The sequence below is a fragment of the Calonectris borealis genome, chromosome 3 (genome assembly GCF_964195595.1).
Source record: "Calonectris borealis chromosome 3, bCalBor7.hap1.2, whole genome shotgun sequence".
NCBI classification, from domain to species: domain Eukaryota; kingdom Metazoa; phylum Chordata; class Aves; order Procellariiformes; family Procellariidae; genus Calonectris; species Calonectris borealis.
This window is the reverse complement of record NC_134314.1, coordinates 91,951,648-91,964,617: the sequence shown is the minus strand read 5'-3', so window position 1 is coordinate 91,964,617 and position 12,970 is coordinate 91,951,648. Positions and strand designations below refer to the sequence as shown.

Here is a 12,970-nt window from a genome sequence, read left to right as displayed (position 1 = left end):
CGTGGGGGCCGGCGCCCGGCCTGAGGGCGAAGCCGCTCGTGTCCCCCCCTCCCCGATCCGCCGGTTCCCTCCCTGCCAGCCGGGCCAAGGCCGCCGGTGATGGCCCCGCCGCGAGGGGCGCCTCGCTGCGCGGGCCGGGGCAGCGCGGGGGGTGAGGGGGTGCGTGCGGCGCAGCGTGCCCGCGCCTGTCCGTGACCGTGTCCCGTCCCGCCCCCCCCCGGGGGCCGCGGCCGCGTTGTCACGCCTCGCGCAGCCCGGAGCTAGCAGGACGCGGCCGCCGCACGGTAGGAGCGTAGCGCGCGCGCGCCGTGACCGTTAAAACGGCGGCGGGCGGGCGGTGTCGGCCCGGCCCGGGGGGTCCGCGCTTCCCCTCCGCGGCTCGGCTCGGCGCCGCTGCCTGCCGCCTTGTCGTGCCTGCGGGGGGTGGGTAGGCATACGTGCATACACGGGGGGTGTGTGTGGAAGGCAGCACGCCTCTGGCTGGTTTTTGGCATTATGCCTTTCCCGAGGAACGGGTGTATAACTAGCTCTGAAATGCGGTCTTGAGGCGTTAATTCTTGAGGGGTTTTTGAAGCAGGCAAGATGCACTGGGAGAGGGGCTACAGCTTATTAAAGTAACCGATACAGGTAGAAGGACCCAGGCACAAAATCCTTTTCACCTGATGCAGTTCTTCAGGAGAATGTCACTTTTAAAATTGCCCGGTTTTCAGCTTTCTCAGTCCGCTGAAGTGCATGTGTGATGAAGATCTAAATAGTTGATTTAGGCTACAGAAAAATAGCTGGAGAATGGAAAGGAACTCTAGTACATCTGAACGTTTTATAATCTCTATAATACTTCAACATAACTTATTGGATGCTGGCTGACTTTGGTAGGCTTTTGCTCTGCATCCTGTGGGAGATAACAGTGTATTTATTACTTGTACCATGCACAGTAAGACCCAGCCCTCGCCAGAATCAGTAGAACTTGGTAGGCATTTTTCGCTGAATTTTGGAGCAAACCCTTGGCCAATGTAGGTGAGCTTTGGATTGCCTGCCTGCATAGCCATATGTTAGAGTATGAGTCTTCAATTCGCTGAATATTCGTATAATTGTTCTTGTAACCGATCTCTTCTGCTTCAGCGGCACAGCTGAATGTGTGTACAGATTTGGTAGCTCACAGCTTGTGTTTCCTAAATTTAGATGAAGAGCTAAGGAGTGTGTGTGGAAGGGGTTCATGGCTCTAAAGGCCAGAGGAAAATTAAAACTTTTATCTGGAGAGGAAAAGGACTAATGAGCTGTGCAGTCACACGGTACTCCTGCGCTGTGCGGGTGTGACGAGCAGTGTAGATCTCTGGGATGATACCCAAAGAATCATAGTGCCGTCATTCATTGCGTTTCTCTTTGCTCTCATGTAAAGGTGTTTTGAGGCGATGTGTCTGTGCGTTATTGATAGGCAATACTTCCTCAATTCTTTATAACTTAAAAAAGCCAGAAGATGTCATTGGAGGTGTCGCGGGAGGGCGGTATGTGCTTCCTTATGTGGCTCTTCCACCTTTGCTGATCTGTCGCTGGAGATGTATGCAGTGAAAAATATTATAATGCAAAGTGCCAAAGAGCAGGGAACAAGCTTAGTAGTACAGACATTGTGATACTTTAGTTTCATCAGCACCAAATCATTAAGGTGAGTTAATACAGTTGTAGTATTAATAGGTATTAATATTAAATAGATTTTCTGCTGTCTAATCTGGGGACTGTTTTAAAAAAAAACTAAAATTATTTGATTAAAATAACTTCATTTGACTTCAAGAATTTGTTGGGTTTGACCACGAAGGAGGAAGCAGCTGTGAGCACTTGAGAGCACAAGTGGAACGGTGCAGCTGTCGAAAGATGATGTCTTACATAATACTCCTTAGTTACTTTGATTTTTCTGTTTTGCCTGAGATCCTAGTTTCAGCATCACTGCATTCAGGTTTTGGCGTTGGGGTTTTTTGCTTTTTGGGTTTCTTTTTGCTGAAGATGGTTGACTTAATTTTGTGATTTTTAGGTAAGTTTTGTTTTTTCTATTTGTTCTGCATTAAACAGCTACACTTTGTTTAAATGTGGTTTGCTAAGGTTAAGTTGTCTGCAGAGTGTTTGCTTACACTGACAGTGTGCTTTTGGTAGTGCTTTGTTGCTGCGCCCCATGCACTGTTTGAGCAGGATCTCCAGCGTTTGATCTGTAGTATTTTGCCTGTTGGGTAGACTTGCAGTCATTTGGCTGCTGCTTGTATTCCAGGCTGTCGCACATAAGGCTTGCTGGGTTTCAGAGGGCTCATTTGTCCAGCACTTAAAGCAAGGCTAGTGGGATATGAGAAGTCTTAGGTCAGCGATGCTAAATGCTGTCACTGTTCCTGCTTCTCTCAAATTTGTGATGGGTGGAAATTTCTACTTGTGATAGGCTCATCTCCTTCTCACCTAGTCTGTTGAAGGTGTTGAGAAGGTGGCCAGGTTCATGCCCAAGCTTTGGGACTGTGGTCAAGGGTCTTGATTAGGGACAGTCCTTATTCTGTTTTATATGAAAGGAGACAGTGAGATGACTCCTTTACCTCTTCTGTGTGGTTTTTTTTTCTTTAAACAGGGACTTCAGTATATTTTTCTTGGCTAAGAGTTAGCACCCTGAAGTTGCCTGTAGGCAAACAGGCAAATTTTTACAGATAATAACTCTGTTCCTTGAAATAATAATGGAGGTACTCAGTTGTAAATATGCGAGTAGTTTTATGTGGGACTGCTTAGCTAAGACAAGTCTAAGTAGGCTGGAACCATGATACTGTAATCTATAGATTTCATCTTCATATTTTCATTTGATTTTCAAAGCTTTGTACTGTTGTACTATACTTTATACTAATATTTAAATTTTTATTTTAGAGTTGCTACACAAATTTACAATAAAACCGGAATTTAACCAGTTATGGAGCTGGCTCATAGTTTGTTACTGAACGAGGAAGCGTTAGCTCAAATCACAGAAGCAAAGAGACCAGTCTTTATCTTTGAGTGGTTAAGATTTTTGGATAAAGTGCTGGTAGCTGCTAATAAGGTAATTTAATGTTTTGTGGTTTTTTTTTTTCTCCCTTCTTTTTAAAACATTTGTATTAATTTCATGGTAGAGAAAGTTGACAGGTAATGGACAGGTGATAACTATACGATTTCAGATTCAGCCTGAAGAGCCTCTGTATTAGTTTGTATCTTTTAAGTGTTTAAATGTAGGCAGTCAGTATGACTCTCTGTTATATAACACATAGCTTGGTTTGAGTTTTTCTTTGTCGTAAATATTTGGAAGGCAAAACCTTCCCTCCCAGAGTAGAGATTCTTGATGTTAAAGAGGATTAAAAGATGTTCTAGCAGGTATTACTGTATTTTTAGTAAGTATTTTAAAAAAGTAAAAATTAAATAGGGTAACAGGTAATTCTGAGCATTTTGCATCTGTCTCTGCTGTTATTGAATGTATCTCAAATCTCTGTGAGACAAGCAATTTACTGAATTGCATACAAGTGGGAGTGGCATAAGATTTACTTCAATCTCTTGTAGATTTTTCTGGGTGTTGGAGGCAAGACACAGGATTAAATTACTTTTCTTATTTTATTTATTTTTGATCCATTAACAGACAGATGTCAAGGAAAAACAGAAGAAACTTGTAGAACAGCTAACAGGACTCATCAGCAGTTCCCCTGGGCCACCTACACGAAAACTACTAGCAAAAAATCTTGCTGCTCTCTACAGCATTGGAGACACATTTACTGTTTTTCAGACGCTTGACAAGTGTAATGACATCATCAAGAGCAAAGATGATACTGCAGCCTACCTGCCCACAAAACTGTATGTTTAATATTATTAGGGAAAGGGGAATGATTTTTAAGCGAAGTGGTCGTCAATATTACAGAAGAATCAGCCTGTGCACGTTATGTTTACTTATATTTTGCATGCTTATTTGGGGTTCGCATATGCTTGTTATAGCAGAGAACAGAGCAGGATTGAGATTGTGGAGGGCAGGACTCAAAGGTGACACATACATGGCTTTCCTCTGGGCAAGGGACTGTCTTGTGTTTCTTCACATGCTTATGTCATGGCGAGGATAACAGTTGATGAAGTAACTCAATGAAGAAATTCCACCAGTGGGATTATTACTGATTGTGTTCAGGGTATCCCATTTAAGATGGAACCTGCAGATTGTCAAACAAGAGCATTGTCTATGCCCAGGGAATTGTAACCAAATGTTCAAGTTTTTTTTCCCCCATCAAACGTTGCCTCTTTATATTCCCCTGCTGTGATATACTGCACAAGTCTCGCAGAGTCTGTATACTTGGATGTGTGTGTGCATGTATGTGTGATCCAGTTCATCTTTACTTATGAGAGCAGTCTCACTGGTAGGAATTTGGTTAATGCCAGAAACAGCTTCTGCTGAAACTGTTTTTAATACTTTCCCACACGTACTGCTTCATATGTTCACACTGTCTAGTAAACCCCAATTTGGGTTTGCCTTCAGACGTTATCATAACAATAGGATTTAACAATAAAATCTGAAATAGTTACTGTTTGGGCAGATACTGTCCTCCTTTTATTTGAAGCTGTTGCAACTCTTCTGAGGAACTTGTATAAGTGGGAAGGGTTTTGTACTATAATGTGCTCTGAAACTTATGCTACCCACTCGAGTGGTAGTCCAGCAGGTTTTTTACTATATGATTTCAAACTTCAGTTTTTGATGTTTGTGTAGAAGAATTGTGTAGTAGACATGCCCATTAAGGGGTAGGCTGTAATGAGTTTGTAACAAATAGCTTTGCTAAAAAATCACTTACCCAAGAATTTCGGATTTAAAAAAAAAAGCCTTGTTCTTTTGTGATGAAAAAGTGCATGTTTTCAGGAGCTATTTCTGTGACTGTCCTGGGGCAATTTGTGTATATAACTGCAGTACAGTGTTACTTAAAATATTCCTAATCTCAAATGGCAGGGCCATATATACACAAAGGTGTATATAACTGTTTATGGATCCAGTGACTTTTACAGTGCCTATAAGTTTTCTTGTGTTATGCAATAATTTATTCATTTTAAATTCTTAGGCTTGAAAAAAACCACATCATTCAGTATCTACGAAAATGTGTCAGGATATATTAAAGGGTAGGGGCTATCTTGCAGGTGCTTGGAAAAGAGACAGTTTATTGAAACACAAAACCCTAATCTTGCTGAGATTTCAGCACATACTTGTCTTCTCCAGAATTTTTCACTCTATGTGTAGATCCTGTAATAATACCCATTCAAACACATTTGTGTTCTTAGAAGCTGATAACTTTTCTGTTACTTTTTTTGTAAACAAAAAAATGATTTAAATGCACAGTTAAACAGCCAGTATAACTAATGGACAATAAATAGATTTTTATTCATCAATGATGATCAATGATATTTAAGTATTTTTCTTCCTTTAGATGATACAGAAAAAGAGTACACCGATTAATGTCTCTTTTCATAGGGCTGCTGTGGCATGTGTTGGAGCATTTTATGAAAAAATGGGCAGAATGCTGGGTAGTTCTTTTCCGGAAACAGTGAATAATCTTTTAAAGTCTCTGAAAAGTGCAGAGGTAAGTTTCAGATTATTTTATATATGTAGTTTTGATTCCATTTAAACTGAAACCTGCTTCCGCCAAAGCAAATTGCTGCCAAAATGCCTGGCTTATTTGCCTTCTATCTAGAAAAATGCAAATCACTCACATAGTTGGTATCAAGTTAAACATGTGCATCTATTTTTACTGCAGAGAGTTTAGAGTTTTGTCATATGGGTATTATAGTAGTTTCTTCATAGTGGCATCAGTACTTAAAATTGCAGAATGGTTGTATGTACCATTTCTAACTACTGCATTGGGATTTCTGCTCATGTACCCTGAATAAACATTCAGTTGTTTAAAAATGAATAAAAATTACTTAAGTTTTGCAACAAAGATGTAACTCTGCATGTGAGAAGGATACATTGTACTCTGAAAAGAGAAAGTGTGTCATAATATTGAGAGAATGTGTCCTGGGCTGTCAGTGGGTCTGATTTGATGCAAATAGCTCGGTTGGTTTTGTGTGGGGTCTTTTTGTTTTTTAAATCTGTGACAAGTTGGAAGGAACACTGATTGTGTGGATCTTGTCCTGGCAGCTGTTTTCTTTGGCTGTGTTGTTGTACCTGTGTGATGTTTTTTTTTTGTTTGGTTGGTTTTTTTTGTGTGTGTGCCCTCCAACTGTAAGTAATTGCCTGTGTGCAGGTATAGTAGGAAGTTGTTCACTACTTGGGCTTCCTGTTCTCTCATATCAACTGTTTTTTCTTTTTTCCCCGAGGCTGCAGCAGATAAATGGTGGGGCAGGACAGAAGTATCTTCTCTAGGGCCAATTTGTTGGATTGCCTGGGCTCATCTTAATTTATGTGACAACTGAGGCAGTTTTAGTAAAGCTGTGTATAGTACTTACTGCTATCTAAAACCAGCTAGGTATTGGTTGTATTTGACTTCAGTGAACTATGTTATCAATGTTTCCAAAAATATTCCTGCACAGAAGCAGGAAAATGCAGAATTATGCACCTGGTTCTTATGATACAAGTACTGTGTCCACATTTTTGCATAAATGTTTTTTTGTGTGCATGCAGTCTCAGGGCCGCAGTGAAATTCTGATGAGTTTACAGAAAGTCCTAAATGGACTTGGAGGAGCAGCAGCTTCTTGTCACCGTGATATTTATAAGAATGCTCGATCTCTGTTGACGGACAGATCTATGGCTGTACGATGCGCAGTGGCTAAGGTGGGTGTGTTTTTCACCAGTCGTAGAAATTCTTGGGCTGTGACTGTGAAATACCTGCAGTTGAACTGTGACCTGTTGTTTATGACAGGAAATTTGATAATTACTTAGGCAAGGTAAGTCCTCACTAGTTTACACTGAAGGCTCAGACATTTGATTCATTTCATGTAAACAAAGCTACTGTAATACTGTCTTTGCCACTTCGTAAACAAATACGAGATAGAATATATTAGCTGTGAGCCTCACTGGGAGAGGTTTTTGGTAACGTAGTTCTTTTGTTGTGCTTTCCTCTTTTAATTTTTATTTATGAATTAACCTATTGCATGAGTCTTCTGATTGTTTACTCAGCTAAGTTATTGGGTAAACGGGAATGTGTGTGGGGAAATTAACTCTTAAAATATTCATATTAAAATATTTGCTGAATAAACCTGACAGTTACACTGATACTTAAATAAAAGGTGAGAATGATCTCCGTTGGTGCTCAGCAAGTCTTTTTTTCCTACAGTGTCTGCTGGAATTACAGAATGAAGCGGTGTTTATGTGGACAGCTGAACTAGAGAATGTTGCAACGCTGTGCTTTAAAGCTCTGGAAAACTCAAACTATGGTGTGCGAGTTGCAGTGTCAAAGCTTTTGGGGACGGTCATGGCTACAGCACTGATACCAAAACAAGCAACAGGTACAAGTCCTTCTGGATTCCATTTCCAAGTGGACGAACTGCACTTTCGGTACCATGTTACATGACAGCGTTGCACGATGTATTGTTGTTCTGGTAGATGGAAGCTTGTAGGTGGATTGTTTGGTTTTATAAGCTCTAAGCTAAAAAGAGTAAAGAGTGCAGAATCCCTGTTGTAGTCATACAAAGAAAGAGAGAGCCAACTACCAAAATCACCTGGAAAAGTAGCTTATTTTTTAAGCGTGAAAACAAACTGTTATCTGAAATGTTGGCTAGATTTATGTTTGCAGGACAGTTTAGAATTGATAAGCCTGGTCTCAAGATCATTGCTTGTATTGGTTGGAACTTTGGGATTAAATGATTACTTTTCTTTTTGCAAAAGTGATGCGACAGAATGTGAAGAGAGCCACGCTTGAGGAGGTCTTGGAGCTAATGGCCACAGGATTTCTGCGAGGGGGATCTGGTTTCCTAAAGAGTGGTGGAGAGATGTTAAAAGTAGGAGGATCTGTCAATAGGGAAGTGCGAGTTGGTGTTACCCAGGTTTGTCATAAGCTGCAATATTTTTTAATTTTTTTTAATAAAGTAACATTATACATAACTGTAACCCTTTTAGTAGGAAGAATACACACTTCTGTTCTTTATTTATTTGTAAGTTCACTTACAAGTCTAGTTTGACTGATCTGTTTTGTGAGATGTACATGCGGTGTCATTCACCTAGGCTACTTTCCTTTATTTTTCATGTGCAGTAACAATAGATTAAAATATGTGCTAAGGAAAGCTTATTTGATCAGTGTATATTAGGTGGGATTATCTTGAAAAAAATAGGTGAAAACTTAGTATGTTAAAGACTTCAGCTCTATATTTAAATTTTATTTCTTTTTAGAGAGGACACACTGTTGTCCTTTTGTGTGTGCTGGCTCTCTTTTCAGCTCCTGGGTAAAGTTTGCAGCCCTGATTTGTTAAACTGCCTTTCTTCTCCCATATACTTGTCCTGAGTAGGTGAAACCTGCTGAATGTGGCAGCTCCACTTGTCTGATAGAGAAAGGTGGCAGCAGCATCTCTTCAAATTCAGACATTCTCACTGTGACATTTATTTCAATATGCTGCAGTAACTTGCCAGAAGCCAGATTTTTGGATTGTAGGGTATTTTGTGAAACCCTTTTATTTTTCTCAGCCTTTTTCAGGTGAACTTGGCGAAAATGCCCGGTCTTCATTGTGAATTAGAACACGTTCATGTTGGGCTGTTATTGACATTATGTTCTTAACATTTTTAAAAAGAGATACATTTAGAGCAATGGACTGGGTTTTCTTGCTGTCATCCAAAGACTGTTTTGTGCTTCACAGTATACGTAGCAGTGTAGGAGCTGCTCTTGGCACTGGAAACAGTTTAGCCTCAGTGACAGAGATCTGGCTAATGGATTGATTCATCCTGCTTAGCCCCATTAGGGTTGCTTATTACTAACTGGTATTGCTACCGTACTGCATTATGCATGAGTATAACTATAGCTTTTAGTCTTTGGTGACTGTTTTGTTTCTGTTTTAATTGGATCTGTATGTATCTTCTGAATTTGCAGGCATACGTTGTCTTTGTTACAACATTAGGGGGTCAGTGGTTGGAGCGCAACTTTGCTACATTTTTGTCACATGTACTTGATCTGGTCTCCCATCCTCGTGCAACTCAGACCCACGTGGAAGCAGTTTACTCTCGAAGATGTGTGTCCTTTATCCTGAGAGCAACTGTGGGCAGCTTACTCGGGGAGAAAGCACAGATTGCAGCTGCCAAAGATATATGTCAAGCCATTGGTAAACAAATGAAGGCAGTGGGTGAGAACCATTTTTCTTTATTTGAGACCAGTTGAAAGTTACTGTCATACTGGGTCATCCATTTTTTAGCTTTCTTCTACTGTGAGGAGTAGTTTTGTTGTTATGGTAAAAGATAATTCAGCTGCTTTCTGCTTGAAATATGATAACCAAAATGTAACTTCTGCTTGCAGAGTGATTGTATAAAACTGGCTTGTTATCCTGTGATGGCTTTTGACATTGCATTTGCTTAGAATGGAAGTGGGGAAAAAAGTGTGCAATCTATCTTGGGATAGGTTGTGTTGAAAGTTGTGCAGAGTTCTTTACTACCAGTGTTGAAGATCATGTAGGTCAGGAGCTTGTAGGTCCTTGTGTATCCCTCACTAATACCCATACTGTTACCCAACTGGATTTTATAGGTGACAAATAAAGATGTAATCTGAAGACTGGAATTAGAGAGGATAAATGTGGCCCCTTTGCAGAACTTTGCAGATGTAATCACTAAGAGGACTGATAAAACTGTGTTGGAATTTGTTTCTTATGAAATGAGTTAATTAGAGCTGGAGATTGAGAAAGTAAACTGGAATTGCACAACATGCATTTACCAAACATCTGTTTCTTCTTTTCTGCTGTCATCTAATTTGAATTTAAAGTAATGTTTAACATAGGGAAATGGAATTGATTTTGAAATTTTTGCAGGTTCTTCTCATAACTATTTTTTGATAGGGTAGGTATGTTTTGATAGGATAGGTATGGAACCTTAAAAGGGTTCTGATTACAATAAGTATTACTTCCAGGAAAATAAGTCTATTGGAAATGCTACTTCTGAGATGAAACGGTTGCAAAAATTCCTCCTCCTGCCACCTTATCAAAGTTGCAGGAAATTCCATTATGTATTTGGATGATCGCAAGAACTGTTTCGTTTTTTGAGCATTTCTGATTAATTTGATGATAAATTGGAAGGATTTTTAATTTGTAATGATTACTTCCCTTCATGTAAGGGGGGGTGATTTTCTAAATTGGTACTGTAGTAAACATATTAACATTAATTAAGTGACAGTTGTTGCTTCTGGGGTATTGTATAGGAGAGGGAACCTTCCGTGGGATCTAGGAACGTAATTGGATAACTTTAAGATGATTAGAGGTTGTGATTAATTATTTATTAAAGGTCTTTTTATTTAGTTTTATTACATATATATTCATGCAAATTTGTATGCAGAACCTAGATATGTCAAGATTATATTTTTAGTTACTGTGTGTAGATACAATACACACATGCTGTGTATTTGTATACTTGCTTTTGCTGTGTTACACTATTAATCCTACCTTTTAGTGTACTGCCATCCATAGTAACTGCTGGGCATCTGTTTTTCATGGTCTTTGGATGACTGTGTCTGGCTGATAGCTGTAAAACTATTTATCTTCAGAATGTGTTCACTTTGCGAGTTCACAGTATGACCAAACTTGTGGTTTTGTTTTAATATAGGGTTGATGTCAAAACTCAACTGTCCCTTTCTGTCCTGTATATGTTCAGGTGTGATTCAAATGGTAGTTAAGCGAGATACTTTTGTTTTCTTTTCTGCAGAAGCAGTAGTGAATGATGCTAACAGTGAAAATAAATCAGGAGCTGCTGATGTAGCTGCAAGCCAGCATGTAATGGTGTGTGCCCTCCAGGAACTGGGTAGTCTGGTTCAGAGTCTGAATGCCACTGCATCTCCTCTTATTCAAGAACCCTCTATTGGTATGCAAATAAATTTAAATAGATTGAGACATTTAGGCAATGAATATGAAATAGCATTAAATCTAGTTAAATAATAAATTAGTATTTAAAAATAAATTGATGAAACTGGCACTTGCTGTAGTACTCCAGGTAGCTATGTTTGTCTAGCTCGTTGTGTTTAGTACCCTAACTTTAGTTCAAGTTTGACAAAGTATTAAGCAACTATTTTGATTGAAGTCTGCCTGAAGCTCTTTTTTTAGGGTGAGTAAAGTTGTAAAGTTGTGATTTTTAGCACTGATTTGTTTCCGATAATGGTTTTATAGGGAATACGTTGTTTTGCTATAGAAGGTCTGAAATATTTGCTCCTGGAAAGCTGTATTGCGTTAAGAGTATTTTATTGAGATGAAGCTGTGGATAGTGCCATTTTAAAAAGCTAGTTATTTGGCTTAAGTTGACTAGGGTTTGTGTGGGATTTTCTTCTTGTTTGTTTTAACATCTGGATCCATGTTTATACCGTAGTGTTGCAGTTTCAAGTTTTTTCAGTTTGTGGATGCCTATGTTTTTTCCAATGGAAGTGCAAGTTCCTTTAGACGTTTCATTATGTAGATTGTTGTCTTGATGCGTATAACATTCTTATACTGATTTTACTGCAACTATGGGGTGGAGAAGATTGTGTTGATGTTTATTCCTTCTGGCTGCTGTGCCCCATAAGAACAGAGGGGACTGTATCTCAGTGTTTCTTCTGCTAGCTGCTATGAAGTAAGCAGGTAGAAGTTGTTCACTCGCTACAGAGAAAACAAGAGATAAGGCAGCAGTGGGGGCTTTGAAGTAGGAGTTTGCAAAGTTAAAGATCTGGACTAAGGAAGATGTTGGTGTGGAGACAGGTTAGACTGAAGACCTCACAGTTAGAAAGCGGGATTAGCTAGGCATGGAGGCTTGGAAAGTGTAGAAGGATGGTAACCTGGTGCAGGGGAGACAGCACTGTGTCAAAAGCAGAGTACAGCGGTCAGTGACATCTATAGCATGTGCTTGTCCACGATGTGAAGCAAAGCCAAAGATCAGTCTTACTGTTGCTCTGTTATTGGCAATCTGTGTAAAAGATGGGCAGGTTGTAGGAACAATCTCATCCAGTGCCTGTTCCCTAATATAGGTTGTTCAAGTAGTAGAAGTCAGTGCTGTGGCTCTGGCAGCTCCAGCTTTGCTGGTAAAACCTGATGTGGAGCAGCATAATGCTAATAACACTTCTGTCTTTCCTTAAAGAAAAAGGCAAAGTCATAAAATTCAAGTGCTTTAATTCTGACTTTCTTAACTTTCATGTTGCCTGTCTAGTATTGATTCAGTTTACTTGTCTACATATATTAAGAAGGACATCATAACTTTAAGACTGTAAACTTTCTTTTCTGTAGGTCTCTTGGAGACAGTAACTTCAGTTCTTCTTCATCCCAGCATGGCTGCTCGACTTGCTGCGGCATGGTGCTTGCGGTGTGTAGCTGTGGCATTGCCTTTTCAGTTGACTCCATTTTTAGACAGATGTGCAGAAAGACTCAACAATCTGAAGAGCTCCCCTGAAGCTGTTAGTGGCTACAGTTTTGCAATGGCTGCTTTGTTAGGTGGTGTGCATCAGTGTCCCTTAGGTATTCCTCACGCCAAAGGAAAGGTGAGATAATCAGTGTTTCATATGTGAGTGTACTAAGAGATACCTTTTTATCTAGAAGTAATAGCTTTGCAAAATGTGTGACATGGTAACAAGTTAAAGCATAATTGAAATCGAACTTGTGCCTAGCCAGAGAGCAATGGCCAGATCATGTGCTTGTAGTATTTCAGTTGCAATATTTACGAGCTTTTTTTCCCCTCTCTCTTTCAAATTTGGATTCTTGTTTGGCATATTAATGAATAATTGCTGAAGAGAATATTACTGTCGGTATTGTCATATGCAAAACAATGATCATCTGCATGAAAAGTAATTGCATTCATTCTTTATGGAAAGTCAATTTAAATTATTTG

General features: G+C 39.7%; 1 protein-coding gene across 9 annotated transcripts in view; it reads left to right on the top strand.

Moving 5' to 3' along the window:
• HEATR5B (HEAT repeat containing 5B) overlaps positions 1–12,970 on the top strand; it is a 66,730-nt gene that overhangs the window by 7,477 nt on the left and 46,283 nt on the right. For 7 of the 9 annotated variants that reach the window (XM_075146646.1, XM_075146644.1, XM_075146650.1 and 4 more), the window contains 9 exons: positions 2,884–3,052; positions 3,620–3,831; positions 5,477–5,585; positions 6,626–6,775; positions 7,278–7,449; positions 7,829–7,986; positions 9,021–9,270; positions 10,832–10,987; positions 12,373–12,623. In XM_075146646.1, coding sequence (XP_075002747.1) covers positions 2,927–3,052; positions 3,620–3,831; positions 5,477–5,585; positions 6,626–6,775; positions 7,278–7,449; positions 7,829–7,986; positions 9,021–9,270; positions 10,832–10,987; positions 12,373–12,623 — 1,584 coding nt within the window. In that variant the 5' untranslated portion in view covers positions 2,884–2,926. Of the gene's footprint in view, positions 1–79; positions 285–2,004; positions 2,024–2,883; positions 3,053–3,619; positions 3,832–5,476; positions 5,586–6,625; positions 6,776–7,277; positions 7,450–7,828; positions 7,987–9,020; positions 9,271–10,831; positions 10,988–12,372; positions 12,624–12,970 lie in introns of those variants that run through there. The other 2 variants (XM_075146642.1, XM_075146647.1) reach the window with 2 other exon arrangements.